At 38.7% G+C, this 17,412-nt stretch overlaps 1 protein-coding gene across 4 annotated transcripts in view; it reads right to left on the reverse strand.

The window, feature by feature from the left end:
• SLC44A1 (solute carrier family 44 member 1) overlaps positions 1-17,412 on the reverse strand; it is a 195,727-nt gene that overhangs the window by 157,277 nt on the left and 21,038 nt on the right. Inside the window, exon 1 of one of the 4 annotated variants that reach the window (XM_057720149.1) lies at positions 1,242-1,271. The exons of the other annotated variants lie outside the window; for them this stretch is intronic. Coding sequence (XP_057576132.1) covers positions 1,242-1,250 — 9 coding nt within the window. The 5' untranslated portion in view covers positions 1,251-1,271. Of the gene's footprint in view, positions 1-1,241; positions 1,272-17,412 lie in introns of those variants that run through there. 4 annotated transcript variants of the gene reach the window in all.

A 17,412-nucleotide genomic window follows, 5' to 3' on the forward strand; every position in this document is an offset into this window, starting at 1 on the left:
CAAGCATAAGGATAATTATGAAGACTTTGCACAGTAACATATAAAATGATAATAATAAGTTGTGTTCAAAAACATGGTATGAAATTACACCATGCTCTAGTGATACAATTCATAAAACAGTATATGCAAATGTATGAACATTAGAAGAGAGTGCAATTTTTAAATAGTTAGACTCATAATGCATTTTTCTCATTTTGATTAATGCTATTTATTTTATGTGTATAAAAACGGATGATTGAACCTGGTGTACCCCCCCAAAAAATAAATAAAAATAAATAAATAGATTAATGCTATTTAATTATGGAAGAAATAACAACAAAAAAGAGAGAAAAATTAGCTCCCATTTCTTCAGATCATGCTTTTTCTACTTCCTCAGTATAGTGTCACCTATAAATAGATGCACAATGAAAACTACTAGAATATATTCAAGTCATCCTATCTGACACTTACTGACAGGAGATCAGAACATTTCAAACTTCACTAGAAAGCTATATGCTGAGAATCACGTAGGCAAGACCAAGATTTCTTCTGAAAAATGCAGGAGAACTGGCAACATCAGAGAGGTCACACACTCTAATAAACATCAGAGAGGAAATCACCAGTGTGGTAAGAGGGAGGCACACATACCTGGGTGTGAGTCCTAGCTCCTCTTCTAAACAAGGAGTATGATCAGCTGACATGATCTTCCCAATTTTAAGGTGAAGCTGACTCCCCTACACCATGCTATTGCTTTCAGGATTAAAGTAAAGCTGCTGGCTAGAACCAGGCCCTAAAAACCATTGTTAACATCCTTTCCCAAAGGGCTATGAGAAAAATCTTCCCTGTGAAGCATCTTAAAAAGCGAATTCTTGCCAACAATCACCTCAAACATTTTAAAACTGCTCCCATATTGTACATTCTAAAATGTGTGCTTGAAAAGTGAAAAATGAGTTGTAAAGGAAATACAACTGGGAGAAATTAATGAGTGTATAGTTTTACAGACAATCAAGGTAAACATAAGAAACAAATAGTAACTTCCAAATGATAATACAATAAGAGCAACTGAAATGGCTTCTTATATCCTACATTTTTAAAGGGAGTTGAAGAAAACATCAGTCCTGAAACCACAGTTAAACAAACTATTAAAAAAAAAGTCCATCCATTCAATAAATAATTGTTCCACATGAAAAGAGCTATGCTGGGACTCAGAGAGTCCATCAGTTCACTTTTACCTTTCTACTGTTCTCCTCTCGCTAACTTACCTTTCCCATCTCTGGGTTCTACCTTTTCTCTCCTCCCTTCTATCAATAAACAATTCATTTCAGTTCACATGTGATGGTTGCTGAAATGACAGATAAAAATGTATGTTTACTGAAGGTGGAAAAAGGTCATGGATCAACCGTAAGAAGATTACCAAAATCGTCTGTTTCGTGTGGAGTACTTAGTTAATGACTGTAACACTGAATGCGGACTCAGGTAATGTCAGTGAGCATAAGCCACGTAAAGCCAGACACTGTACCCATATGAACCCATTTAATTTTCTCAGCAAGCCGATAAGGCTGATCCTATTGTATTATCCCCATTTTACTGATGAGGAAACTAGACAAAGAGGGGTTAAGTAAATTACCCAAGTCATACAGCCAATAAGCACTAAAAAAGCAAGAACGTGAAGCAGGTAGTTGGGCCCTAAGGCCCATGATCACTGCCTTGCTTACTGTGGTTAACATATCCTGTGTAGACGGGGAGAACAGACTTATGGTTGCCAAAGGGGGGAAGGGATGGGATGGATTAGAAGTTTGGGATTAGCAGATGCAAACTATGACATATAGAATGGATAAACAACAAGGTCCTACTGTATAACACAGGGAACTATATTCAATATCCTGTGATAAGCCATAATGGAAAAGAATATAAAAAAGGATGTATGTATAAGTATAACTGAGTCACTTTGCTACACAGCAGAACTTAACACAGCATTGTAAATTAACTACACTTCAAGAAAAAAAACTAAAAATAATTTTTAAAGTTAAAAAAAAAAACATATCCTGTGTGGACACTGTGGATGGATGGATGTGGAAGGGAGAAGAAAAAAGAGGAAAATGAGAGGTATAAGAATTACAATTGAAGGACTTCCCTGGTGGCACAGTGGTTAAGAATCCGCCTGCTATTGCAGGGGACACAGGTTTGATCCCTGGTCCAAAAAAATCCCACATGCCATGGAGCAACTAGGCCATCCGCCACAACTACTGAGCCTGTGCTCTAGAGCTTGAGAGCCACAACTACTGAAGCCCTCATGCTTAGAGCCCACGCTCCACAATAAGAGAAGCCACTGCAATGAGAAGCCCACACACCGGAAGAGAGTATCTCCCACTCACCACAACCAGAGAAAGCCTGTGCTGAACAAAGAAGATCCAACACAGCCAAAAAAAAAAAAAAAAAAAAAAAAAAAAGAATTACAATTGACCCTTGAACAATACAAAGGACAAAGGTTAGGGGCACCTATCCCCATGTAATCAAAAATTTGCATATCACTTTATAGTCAGCCTCCCATATCCGTGGTTCCTCCCTATCCAAGGTTCTGTACCCAAGGATTCAACCACCCACAGATCATGTAGAACTGTGGTATTTACTGTTGAAAAAATCCGTGAATAAGTGGACTCACACAGTTCAAACCTGTGTTGTTCAAGGGTCAAATGTACAGCAAAAATACTATAGTACATTCTGTGGCTTATTTTATCTAAATCGATTTTTTGCATGGTTAATATTTCTTCTTATAGGAAAATTAAAGGACATAACCAAGAATAACATATTATTAACATATTTTATATTTTGATTTCAAAGATAATTTCCAAATGTCCAAATATTACGGTTGATATTTAAAGAAAACACCTGCAGTGGTATTTAATAGGTGGAAACAGGCTGTTGTTTCCTCCTAGCCTTCTGTAACTTCCATCTATACTGTGTAACACTTGTTTGGATTTCAAGAGTAATAATACTTAAAATGTTACTTTGCTATTAGGAAATCACATACAAATGCCATCAACTGATGAATAGATACATACAATGTGGTAGATCCATAGCATGGAATATACATTTTGGAATAAAATGGAATGAAGTAGTAATACAATACTACAACATGGATGAATCTTGAAAACATTATAAGTGAAAGAAGCCAAACACAAAGTCCACATACTATATAATTCTACTTATATGAAATGTCCAGAATAGGCAAATCTATAGAAACATAAAATAGATTAGTATAACCTAGGGCTGGATGGGAGTTAAGGGGAAACAGGGAATGACTGCTAAAGTGTACGGGGTTTCTTTGGGGGATGATGAAAATGTTCTAAAATTGATTGTAGTGATCAAACCTTGATGAACATACTCAAAAACCACTGAATAGTACACTTTACATGGGTAAATTGTATGGTATATGAATTACATTTCAATAAAACTGTTATATGTATAAGAAAAATCACGTGGAAAGGGGGTCATTCTGGCCACTTCACATATGGAGTTCCGCTAATTTCATGACAGACTCCATATGAACACTTTTAATACAGTGCCATTAGGTATACAAGATAAAAGCAGAATAGTTCAGCTAAGGTAAAAAGTTGGGTAATAATGAAATCTGATGAAAGAAAACATTTTTTTTTCTGAGAAATCAGAAGTTACAAAAATTACTAAAGTGCTGATTTCCATAGAATACTTTAATCCTTCTCTAGGTAACATAAGGGGAAAAGAGAAATAAAGTTGCAGAGAACTGAAATAAAAGGTAAAATAGACCGAAGTAGAGGCAGAAGAGTCATCTTTTGAAGAGACCAAAGGACACACACACCAAGGCAAAACTAGACTGTGGTATAAACACAGCTACAGAAAGAAGGTACTTCTCAGAAAAATGGGGCCAGACAGGGAAGGTACACACACAGCTACTATTTATTTAGCACCTCCTAGGTGCCAGGATCTGTAATTGGCCAGTCACACTGAGAAATAATGGTCTGCAAGATATACACTGACACTGCCCTTCCAAACCATCTTGCAAAAGGGGTGCCAGGGCAGCAGACTCTAGAATGCTGAACAGACAATTCAGGATCCTGAGCTGCTGCGCCGTGAGCCATTCAGCCTGCTCCCCTTCATCTGATTCCATGACGGTAGGTGACCTTCTCACTGTCCTCTGGCTTCCCACAAGTTGAAAAGCAATGTGCATAACATAACTACAGAGCTATAGAAAATAAAGCAGTGCAGCAATAGAGGTTATTGCACACGCAGAGAGCCTGGAAGAATATATATAGAGACTAAGCGGTGAACAACTGGCATCTCATGAGGTGGGGTCAGAAAGGACTCTCTACTTGTACATGCCCATATTTGGACTGGAGTTTTTAATAACTACACTACTTTTCTATTAGGAATAAATATGCTAATTCTTAAATAATAATTTGGCTTTACCTTAATACTAACTAAGCTAACAAAAATCTTCTGGTCTGTATGTCAGTTTAATAAATGAGCCTCCTGAGTTGATGCACGTATCTTAAGACTTTGGTTTATGTGGATCTACTATTAACAAAAAGACGCACTCTTAATGTACTAGCAAAATCAAGTTTCTGAGGCTCCAAAGCCCCAGGGCTTGGTGAATTCTAAAATACTTGGTCAAGCCTCCTGGCAGCCATCAGCTGGGCTTCCTTGGTAAGACCTGAACTACACCAAGGACTCTGCATTCAAATTGTATAAGCAGAAAATATTAAAGAGCTATAATTTAGAATCCTCCTAGAGAATGTTTCCCAGCATTTCACCATAATTTACAAACAGGCAGCTCCTTGAACTGCAGACCGGCCTTAACCAAATAACTCTGAAAGAAAAGAGGCTGGTTCTATACTACCACCAATCAACACTCAGTCCCTGCCCATGAATAGATCAGAACCATGGAGAAAACCCTAGGAGCATGAGAGTCCTAGGTTTAGCCTGGCCGTCCAGTCTGGATCCTAAGTCCAACTACATTCCCATCCCCAGCCCGGGGCTTAAAATTAAAGGTCTGAGTACCCTGTAGTAGTTGCCACTGGATAGTGCCAGTATTTCAGCATCAGATAACCAGCTGGCCCTCAGCCACCCCAAAGTATGGCCAATTGGTTATCTCCAAAGACTGCTGGGTCTGAGAATGCTGTGTTGTCACAAATCCCCCAAATCCTATTTATAGGTAAATCCAACTACTCAAAATCAAGATATCAGTTGTTTAAGTCTGAAATGGAAAAGAATAATACAAGGGAATCAAGCATTAAATTAACTGTTGGATTAGAAGACTATTACAGTCCCTTCCAATCCTGAGATACAATGGTTCCACAATCAGCAAAGGTTTCCTGGAGAAGCAGAATTAATGCAAACCAGCTAAAGACCTAAAGTGATTAAGGAAAACTCACACAAAAAGACTAGAAACACCCAAGTAAGTGAGGAGGAACATTGAATCATCAAATTAATAGCCCTATAAATGACAGATACTAAACTTGCTCTTAAAAAAAAAATTCAACCAAGAATAATGAATGTTAATGGACCAACCCTGAATAAATAAATGCTCTAAAAACATAAGCATCTGTAAATCTCCATGCCCAATGAGTCATTAAAACATCCCACTCATAAGAAACCATTTTTGTCCACCTCCAAAGCCAAGTCTCAAGCTCAGGCAGATGTCCTTCATATCTTAACTGGTCTGTATCCAATTCTGGCAAACTATCTTTTCCATCAGTCAGTCCTCTATGTGGCTGTTAAGGCTACTTTTCTCATAAGATTAATTATTTATTAACCCCTTAAGAGTAACTACTTTTTTTTTTCTCTCTCTCCACACCTTTATTCCTACTTCTATGTCAATTCGTTCTTTCTGTATTGCCCAAAGTAACGATTCTCAATCACAGACTTCAAACAACTACACAACTTCTAATAATACTGCTCCCATCTTCAGTAGATATCCACTTCTCTGAAATCCAATTAAATCCTGCTTCTTTGCACAAAGTCGACCTTATAATAAACCAATCTTCTATTAGAACTACAGATATGACCACAAAGAAACAACCTATTCTAAGATTGGACATTTAAGACTGGATTACAAAATGACCAGTTAGTAATCCATTATGGAATAAAAGCGTATGCCCTTTATAGAATCTACAGCCAACAAACATGCGATAGGACTCCCAGGCTCCACACTTAGCCGCTTCCAATCCTGACAATATCATGGCTCCTTGGCCACAAAGAGACCCATCTTTGGCCTCCTGGTGTACTATAATATCACTTGGGTGACCTTATCACAGTCTAGACACAAGCTTTTGTGCTTTCACTTATGAAAGCTATCACAGTAATTGAACAGTATCAAAGGGAGAATAAAAACTAGAGATGAGAATATAAATATGCAGAGATAGCAAAACACATGCACCACTGCCAAGAGTATCAAAGACTTTAGAAGGAGAAGAAATCAAGGGGGAAACACCCTCTGCTCTGGTCCAACTCTTCCTGCTCAGCGTTTGCCTAGTAACACCCTCTCCCCTTAGTCCTCAGCCATTGTGTAATTTGGCCCCAAAAGAGCTACTCCTAGGGTAAGTCCCAACCACCCCACAGGGATTTTTCCACCCCAGAGACCCTTTGCAGATCCAGCACCCCAGGCTGGTGCCAAGTCCAGCTCAAGAAACCCTCCAAGGTACAACACAGTGGATGTTTATTCCCAATTGTCTCTATTGTGTGCTTCTTAGGGAAGGCAGCTTCAAGCAGAAATGTGCTCTGGCCTGGGGCCGAACTCTAGGTGATTTCTCAGCACCTTCTGCCACATCTGTGTAAGGGTGTGCTGCAGCCGGCACGCACCAGCTCCTGAGTGCCAGCAAAGCACATCTCTTCCCAACTCCTGCTCACCAGCTTCGTCTTGGTGGCCTGCTATGAGTATGTATACCGTGGAAACCAGCAAATGTGACAAATCTGGGCTTTTTCTTTCTTCCCTGGCAGAGCTGGTTGTTAAACATTAACCAGTACACTACTACTTGTGCCTCAGATTGTCATTCAATTTGAGTTTTTCTTTTATACAGAAATAAGTTTTTGCACAGCCAAATAAATTTGACTTTGGACCCTTTCTCATTGCTTTTTAAACTCTTCAATTTGATAAATATTTTTGTCTTCTACTTGCTTATGGTTTCATGAAATTAATTTTGATGTATGAGTTATCCAAAAAATTTTAACTAAATACAATAGTTAATCCATTGTCTGTTGATTCAAAGTGGCTCCTTTAACAAATAATCAATTCTTGTTTACACTATTCTCCTCCATTGACCTATTTCACTTGTGTCAACAACAAAACAATAGCAGCTCACATTTTTTTGAGCACTTCCATGTATCAGAATTTGCTCAGTTCTTTAATTACATTATCTCATTTAACCTCTTTACAGGTGAGGAAACTCATGCTTGGAGAGATTAAGTAACTGAGCTATGGTCACATGTCTGGTAAGTGGCAAACCTAAAATCCAACTACTCTACCTCCAATACCTAAACTCACCAACACTGCTAAACTCTATCACGTTACTGATTGCTACAGCTTTATTATCTGACATTAGGCTCTTCTTTATGTTTATTGCTTTGCCAAGCCCCTCTAAAAATCTATGTATTTTTAACTCAGATCATATTAAATTTATAAATTAATTGGGGGGAAAAAAAGACATCATCTCAATATTCCAGTTTTTGCATCCAGGAACAAAGTATATCCCTCTAGTTCAAGTTTTATTTTATAATTCTCAAGAAAAGTTTTATAGTTTTCTTCATTTTGATCACACATATTTCTTGTTAGGGTTATTTCTAGGCATTCTGTATTTGTTGCTACCAAGGTGAATGGGATATTTTTCCCATTACATGTTTCTAACCGGTTATTGCTGACACTTGGAAAAGCTACTGATTTTGGTATACTTACCAAATATAGCCCTTATTAATAATTTTAATTGATTTTCTTGGTTTTTGTATGTTGTCTCCCTTCTGATCATTATACTTATTTTTGTTTTGTGGTTTATTGCATCAGTCAGAACTTCTAGAACAATGCTAATGGTGATAGAAGGCTTACGTGCTCCTGAAGTAAAGAGAAAATCCTCTAGTGTGTCACTGTCAAGTATAATATTGGCTGTTGGTTCAAGACAGTGGATCTTATTAAAGATGTAGTTTTTACTTTCTAGCTTTAAAATAGCTTTAAAAGGGAGGAGACATTGAATTTCACATGTTTTTGGAGCATACCATTGAGATAATTTTAGGATTTTTCTTACTGAGTTTCTATTTGAAACAGAAAAATTCTAGACTATCCAATAAGGAGGTAGGTCTGAGTTTGGTCCTGTTGTGTATGTCAGCTGTAAGGCATCCTAGGTCAACAGTACAGTCTGCTCTGCAAAAAAATGTGTTTCTTTGACATGCATTACCTCACACACAACTGGCAAATAGATGAATGATGTCAGTATAATGGAGAAGTCACTTTGGCTCACATGCAATTTTCCCCAGCATGCTAATGTTTCCAAGTAGTCAGGCTCAAGTTTTCCCATGATTATATAAGCAATATGTAGCAATATAAGACCTTCAGTGGGGAAAAAAAGCTGAAAAATTTACAGAAGTGACTTACATTTAAATGATGGCTGATTCAGTGGCTTCAAAAAAACCATTACACTTTCCTTCTTTTAAGCTACCTGGCAAAGGTGCAAATGCAGCTGAAGAAGCTGCAGAGACATTGCTCCCTGTATTAAAACAATGGATTAATTAAGAAGGCTATGTCCTGGACCAGATTTTTAATTCTGATGAAAAGGTCTCTAATATAAGTAAATATCTTCCAAGACCTACTTCTCAAAGAAGAGAGCGTAAGCTCCAGGGCCGAAGGCTACAAGATTTTTCTGAATGTGATACTGGGTGCAAACACCAGTAAACTGTGCTGGTTTTGTTTGTTTGTTTCCCTTTGTAATTCCAGCAGGACTACACATGGTTACAAAGTCCCTTAGTTTTAATTGTTCTGTCCCAACTCTATTTCTCCATCAGCCCTGTTGTTTTTAGCACCTGAATTTGCACAACATGAGTTTATTTGATTTTTAAATTGTTGCTGAAGTTTTAATCTTGCTGTTTTTGTTTTCTTGTATTTTCCAGGTTTACCTGGATGGGGTGGCAGAGAATATCTACATCCCTCACAGAACCATTGGGTCTAATGCAACCTACTTATCTCAGTGCAGCCCACTTGAGATCTGAGATTTTTTTTTAACCCAGGCAGCTAATAAGACATGAAGTACCTGACATCAAAGAATTTAAGATAATTGATTTAAATATTGAAAAGTTTAAATCCTTTTTCACAGATGGAGTACCTGCGGTAAAGAGAGGGGATGTGCAAATTTCTGAAGTACATTCACGTGAAGAGGCAGGCCACTCTCGGGCTCCACTGTCCCGTTTACAATGCACATCTGTCACCAAACTCCTGATAGTCTCCCACACAACCTGCTCTACCAACAGCCTTCCTCTTCTGTAAACAGTAATTCCACTTCTCAGGCATTCAGACCAAAAGCCTCATCATAGCCTTTCTCCCTTACGCCGTACGCCCCATTCACCGTGAAATGCTGCTGTCTCAACCTTCCAACCACGTCCAGATGCTGACCATGCATCCTCACCTCTCCATGGCCACCACCATTATCTCTCACCTGAGTTACTGCAACAGATTTCTATCTGCTTCTATCTCTGTCCCCTCAACACTAATTTCAGTAAGATGCGACCCTTTTCCTCAGAAAGCCAGACAACGTTATTCCTCTGCTCAAAAGCCCACCACGTCTTCTAACCTCACTGAGAGCAAAAGCCAACGTTTTGATAATGGCCTACGAGACCCTACGTGCTCTGGCACCCACCACCTCTGACCCGTTCCCCTCCCTCCTCGCACTCCTCCAACCGCTCTGGCCTTCGAGCCCCTCCAGCCTCTCAGGCCTGCTTCCAACCTCCTGACTTACGCACTTGCGCTTCCCTCTGCCTAGAGTGCTCCTTTCCTAGGTAAACAAGCTGGCTTGCCCCCTCACTTCCTTTAGGCTTTTGCTCAGATGCCATCATCTCAGTGAAGCTTTTCTTGACTACCATATTGTACGCTGCAAATACTCCCTGTACCCCTTCCCTAACTTACGTTTCTCCATAGCAGAAAGTATCTTCATCTGCTAAACTATGTATTGTATTTTACTTATTTCTGTACCTGTCCTGTCCACTAGAAAGAAAGCTTGATGTTCTCTGCAGCATCCCCAGTACCTAGAATAGTTCTCACTCAATATCTACTTGCTGACTGACTGAATCAGGTCCACTGCATGATGTGATGAAGGAAGTGACAAAGAGGACTCAAGGTCATGGCCTTCATCATCACAAATTCAAGGAATAGTTGCAAGAAGGTGAGCAGTGCACAGAAGTTTATTTTAATGCCATCACATGGCTAGGTTGTGAAAACTTGTTCAAGAGGTTTACGGAGCTGCTTCCTCAGATCAAGGACACTTGAAATTAAAGGGTTTTGAGTGGTTTGACTTGTCAGACCCCCCAGCAACTCACAAGATTGTTCTTCTATGATGTGACAAGACATCTGAACATACCAAAACTGAGACTGCGGGGGGGGGAGAAGCACTGCTGATATGACCAAGGAAATACGAATGTTCTGACTCAAACTGGACGTGTAAATCAAGCAACTGGAGACTCCATTCACTTTCCACAGCGGACCAGCCCCCACACTCAGCAAAATCACTGCATTTCAAAAGTAAATAATCTTATAAATCAATTTCAAAAGAAATTCACACATTTTAAAAAGAAGAAATCGCACTTTCAGTATCTGTGGTTGCCTCTGAAGGTCATTCCTCAGGGACAGGCCTGAATCATCAGGCATTTGTCCCACTGGCATGGCTCACATTATCATGAACAAAATGCAAGAGCTGAAAGCAAAATTCGACCAGCGAAAAGTCAATATTCATGACATTCAGAAGATGAATTTGCAAAGCTTAGAACAATCCTCACATGTGCTCAACTCAGATGTGTTTTCTGTCTCTGATGCTGTGAAAACATAATATTCTTTTTCATAAAAGTGCTGAAATCAACTCTGGAGCTACCATCTGTGATGTAAACCTAGAGTCATAATAAATTGAAATATGCCTGACTATCCACCTAAAGTTGCAGAATATGGTTGTTTCTTAAGTGTTACTTTCCTATCGTTAGATCAAGAACGCTATATGAGTAGCTCCAGGCCTATAACTGCACTTTTGGGGTTAACGAGTTTATTAAATTATTTTTCAAGCTGATGTTAAAATAATTTTGAAATCATAATATTATAGATCTGTTTTATATCATTATTGTTAAGAATTTAAACTTCACATGGGCCAACACATGTATGGATTTCAAATTATGTAACTCACTACTTTAAAAACATACGTGCTTACTTTTCAGTAAGGACAAGGGAATGAAATGTAAGGACTGCCTGAGAAACTGTCAGAGACTGAAGGAGTTAACTAAGGAAACATGATGGCTAAATGCAATGTGGGATCCAGAATTAAATCCTGGGATATAAAAAAAAAAGGACAACAGTGGAAAAGTTAGGAAAATCTGAATAAGGCAGTAGTTTAGTGAGTGGTATTGTACCAATGTTAATCTCTTAGTTCTGATAAATGTACCATATCATGTAAGATGTTAACATTAGGAGAAGCTGCGTGAAGTGAATACAGGAACATTTCATATTCTTCACAACTTTTCTGTAAATCTGAATTTGTTTCAAAATAAAAATTAAAAAGGTGCTAATTATAGAAACAAAAATTTTAGCCACTTTAGGGTGACCTATTAAAATAAAAAGTCAATGCCACGGACTTCCTAGGTAGTGCAGTAGTTGGGAATCTGCCTGCCAACGCAGGGGACACAGGTTCGAACCCTGGTCCGGGAAGATTCCACATGCCACGGAGCAAATAAGCCCATGAGCCACAACTATTGAGCCTGTGCTCTGGAGCCCATGAACCACAACTAGTGAGCCTGTGTGCCACAACTATTGAAGCCCACGCACCTAGAGCCTGTGCTCCACAACAGGAGAAGCCACTACAATGAGGAGCCCGCGCATCACAATGAAGAGTAGCCCCCGCTCTCAGCAACTAGAGAAAGCCCGTGTGCAGCAAAGACCCAAAGCAGCCAATAAACAAATAAAATGAATAAATTTTTTTTTTAAAGTCAATGCCACAAGTTGGTTTCATTTAGTTACTGATACAGAATAAAGAAAGGCTACAGAAATCTGGAATTTCAGCTCTCAATATGCAAATTGTCAAAAACAGACACAACCGAACAATAACAAAAAATCTTCCATTGCTCTGTCACAACAAAATGTAAATACCCAAAAACAAATAAAGACTTGAAGCAATCGTGAAGATTAGGATAAACCTTTAGTTCAACTAACGCTGGGTATGAAGGACATTGTAAATTTGGAAGGGACTTAAAGCATACAGTGGTTGTTTCTATGTGCTGTAATTATAAAGGATTATCTTATTCTTTAAGCTTTTCTCTACAACGGGCATATAAAGATTTAAAATCTGAACAGTAAGCATAATACATTTTGGTATTAGTCTGTGTGATACTGAGATAAAATAACGGGAAGCTATTTCTGCTCCTGCAAGCTCTCACACTCTTGCTCCGCTTCTGTCCCCTCCCACCTGCACTGGCTTGGACTCGGATGAGTTCTCCTCTTGTCTACTCCATCATTAGTCTCCCTGTACCCCTCCACCAAACTTCGGCCTATATTCCCATTCTTGTAAGTTATTTTCCTAAAATTCAGATTACAAAACATCACTTCTCTGTCAAAACAAAAACTCTAATGGCTCTACCTATTGTCTAAAAAAGAGAAAATAATATTCTAATGAATAATAATAATCTATTCAGTGAAATGATTCACTGAAGCCATAATTTCAAACCTATCTTCCAAGGCTCAGCCCACTATGTCCCATCATATTTAGTCCCAAAGAGACTAAACTCTTCCACAAACTCAATACTCACAATCAAGCTTCCTCCAAGCCTCTGTTCATGCCCTTCTCATTAATAAAATTACTTACTTTAGCTCATCTTTGCTGAGTGCTTATTATGTGCTAGGCACAATGCTAACAGGTTTACATGTAATTTTTTCCTATAGTCTTCTCACCAACCCCTAGGGGTACGTGCTACTAAATGAGGAAAAGTCAGGGCTATTACCTAATTTTTCCAAGGTCACCTGGCTAGTAAATGATGGTGTAAGAACTTGAACCCCAATGTCCAAGTTCCAAACTCTGAACATAATCTTCTTGTTAACTTCCATCATTCTATCAAGTCCCGGAACAAATACTAACTTCTAATACCATCCCTAATTCCTCCGCTTGGAAATGATAATCTTTTCCGTGAACCCACGTGATTCCTTAATTTCCTTTTATAGATCTTACTTCATCCTGCTTTGTATGTAGGAAACAATATGCATGTCTACATCCCCCACTAGATTCAAGAGCTTTGAGAACAGAAATAACCAAATTATTACCCTTTACAACCTGAACTCATGATGCCATAGGGTAGCAGAACTCAGTAAATGTCTGTGAAAGAAGGAAACTGTGTTAAGAGAAACTTAGACTTCTACTTAATTCTCTTCGTTGTTCACAAACCCCACGCAGAAATGTTTGAACTACAGATACCAAGAATCTCACAGAACACAGGTTCTGAAGCTTGACAAACCTATTTACAAATCCTGGCTCTACTACAAAGAAACTACTATCTGACCTTGAGGGCAACTCTCAACCACTGTGTCCTTAATTCCTTGTCTGCAACATTGTGAGACAAACAATAATATGCGTAAACTACACAGCACTAGATAAACTCTTAATAGTGTTTCCTATGAAAACTTGTCTCATGACCAGAATGACAAGACCTCATCTCTTTAAAAAGGTCAATATTTCTATAGGTAGACGACATGAAACATTTAGATAACAGTACCCAAGATAGTATATAATTAAGCGCTAAGCATTCAGGGATGGGAATGATCAGTGTTGAACAAAAAGAAAGGCTTCTTGAAAGAAAGGAATATGAGCGGGGTCATCGGGACAGGATTTGGGCAAAAGGGAGAAAAATTCCAATAAGGAGAACATCATAAGTAAAAGCAGTGAGGGACTTCCCTGGTGGCACAGTTGTTAAGAATCCACATGCCAATGTAGGGGACACAGGTTTGAGCCCTGCTCTGGAAAGACCCCACAAGCCACGGAACAATTAAGCCCACAAGCCACAACTACTAAGCCTGCACTCTAGAGCCCGTAAGCCACAACTATTGAGCCCATGTACCACAACTCCTAAAACCTGTGCACCTAGAGCCTGTGCTCCTCAACAAAAGAAGCACAGCAATGAGAAGCCTGCACACCACAATGAAGAGTAGCTCCCACTCACTGCAGCTAGAGAAAGCCCACGTGCAGCAATGAAGACCCATCACACCCCAAAAAATAAAAATAAATAAAAATAAAATAAAAATAAGTAAAAGCAGTGAGGCCAGAGTAAAGATACTCATTCAAAAAGTACGCCTCCAGTACAATTCTTGCTCAGCGGACAAATGCCAGATGAATAAACCAAGGGCAGAGTCCAGAGGGAACTATGAATCCAATGCTGTTATAGAGGATATACTGCTAAACAGAATAAAAGTGGGAAAGGAGAATCTTCATACTGCTTATACGAAAACATGCAGGAAAATGAGAATTAGTGGTTTATCTAATGAATGCATGAATAAGAATTTGCTATAATGAGCATAAGCAAAATCTTATCAGTGGTTATATTCTTTGGTTTTTATTAGCTTCATTCACTACTTTTATATCTAACATCAATGTCAGTATTCCCACCCAACCCTGTCTTTTAGCACTGTGAAACATATTTGTATGCAAAGAGAAATAATAACTTAGAAAACTATCGTATGCATTCACTTGACTATGGGTATAGATAAAACGCAGAAGACATAGGGCTGAAGGTTCCTCACAAGTTAAAAATGCTGTTTGATTCTGAAGACCATCAGAACCAGGAAAAGTAGTTTATTATTAATATTACTAAGAACAGGGGCTTCCCTGGTGGTGCAGTGGTTAAGAATCCTCCTGCCAATGCAGGGGACACGAGTTTGATCCTTGGGGCAGGAAGATCCCACATGCCAAGGAGCAACTAAGCCTGTGTGCCACAACTGCTGAGCCTGTGCTCTAGAGCCCGTGAGCCACAACTATTGAGCCCACGTGCCACAACTACTGAAGCCCATGTGCCTAGAGCCCGTGCTATGCAACAAGGGAAGCCACCACAATGAGAAGCCCACGCACTGCAACAAAGAGTAGCCCCAGCTCGCTGCAACCAGAGAAAGCCCACGCGCAGCATCAAAGACCCAATGCAGCAAATAAATAAATAAATAAATTACTAAGAACAAAAAATTTAGAAATATTCTGTTGAGGGAAAAAACAAAGCAATGCCAAACTATGATACTGATATGGACAATCATATAAACTATCACTGCTCTGTGATGGCTGGTAAAGAATCAGGCAATATACATAGAACACAGCACTTTTTCAAAATGGACTCACACCTTCAAGACTCCTATTACTTGAATGAAATTCACTCAGTTGCAATTTTACACAAATCATCCACCATGAAATGGTATAAGAGCCCAGCATCCCGAGTTTACATACGGTTTTTTCCAATCAGTGGGCACCAGTTCAATCAGAACTGAAAAAAAAAAAAACAAAAAAGAAAACATCTAGCTGACAAGTTTTTTTTTTGTTTTTTGTGCTTTTTTGGTTGTACTGCACAGCTTGCGGGATCTTAGTTCCCAACCAGGGATTGAACCTGGGCCCTCCACAATGAAAGCATGGAGTCTTAACCACTGGACTTGTCAGGGAATTCCCTGACAAGTATTAATAAAAGCAAAATGTAATCCACGCATCTCTACAGTTCATATTAACCACACTGACAGTAAGGAATAACACCCCTACCTCTAATTCATCAACATTTTATGTCCTAGAAATAAATAGGGTAATTCTTACTCTAATCAAAGTTACCAGCCAACAGGAATAGTTTATGCCAATGGAGGAGGCCCTTTTGAGAATTACAATGTCAATGTTGAAAATATCGGAAAGAAAATTAAAAACTAAATATGTTTGGAATTACTGTATTTTAACATAATATTTAATGTGGTATAAAATAATGTTTATTTTTCTTTTTATTACCTATTTTCATTCATGTGTCACAAGAAAGGCCAGAGGCTTTGAATTTGCCTATAAACCTTAGCAGATGGGGAAGGTATACTTTCAGCATATGTACTAGCGAATGCTACACAAATTGCATTTTTTTTCAATTGGCCCATAGATCATTAATGAAATTTGAGATACTTAAAAAAGAGGAAAGGAAATAACCTAAGACCTGTGTTCTAATTCCCAACAATTTGCTTACCAGCTAAATCATTTTAGACCTTTAACTTCTTTCAACTTGTTTTCTCATCTGTAAATAGGACAGTTATATCTAACACAGGACAGTTAATGGTGGCTCATTTTCTTCTTTGAAGGACACAAAGTGTCCCCACAAAAATCAGAGGCAGTTCTCTGATTGGAAGGAGGTGTATAAAGACGCCTCTGCACAGTACTGCACTGAAAATCATGAAAATATTAACTGTCTTATCAAGAATGGGGACTTGATGGAGATACTTAGGAAACTAAATATTCCCCAGGCCCCTCCCTGATGCCAGCACTGCCTGGTATGGTGATCACAAATTATACACAGGAACAGTGATGTGGGAGATGCAAAGAAGACAAAAAAAATGAATATCCATAGTGCAAACTCATATAAGGTATACAATAACAAATTATACAACTCCTTTTTTTAGATAAATTCGATAGAAAAAGTCTGGCCTTCTAGATTCTTGGAAAAATTATATCTTACCAGAATTCACTTCAACTCAACACTGAACACCTATTATGCGCAAGCTACTATATAGGGGCTATTGAAGACAGGGGCAAAAATTAAAAGTCCCTTACTGCCAACTAACCAATATATTAAAAAGAAAAAAATAATTCCTACAACAGAAATACAAAAGTATCATGAGACTAGAGCACAGAAGATGCTCCACAATCCTGAGCCTAGCATTTAAGGTCACAATCTACCTTTCAGCTGCATCTCACACTATAGATAAACACATAATCCAGTCATTCCAAACCACTCTTGCCAAACGTATTAAGCATTGTATGCTTCTGTGCTTTTGCTCACGCCATTCTTTCAGGCCAGAGTTCCTTTACCTGTGTCCTACTGAAGTTATCATTCCTCCTCAAGACCAAATTCCATTCCTTTTGCTTCACGAAGGCTTTCCCACACCCAGCTAGAGTTAAGGGAGGTAACTAAAACAACAAATGATACCAGGAAACACACAGAAAGAAGGAAAGGAACACAAAATTG

The sequence above is a fragment of the Hippopotamus amphibius genome, chromosome 2, assembly GCF_030028045.1.
Source record: "Hippopotamus amphibius kiboko isolate mHipAmp2 chromosome 2, mHipAmp2.hap2, whole genome shotgun sequence".
Classification (NCBI taxonomy): Eukaryota; Metazoa; Chordata; class Mammalia; order Artiodactyla; family Hippopotamidae; genus Hippopotamus; species Hippopotamus amphibius.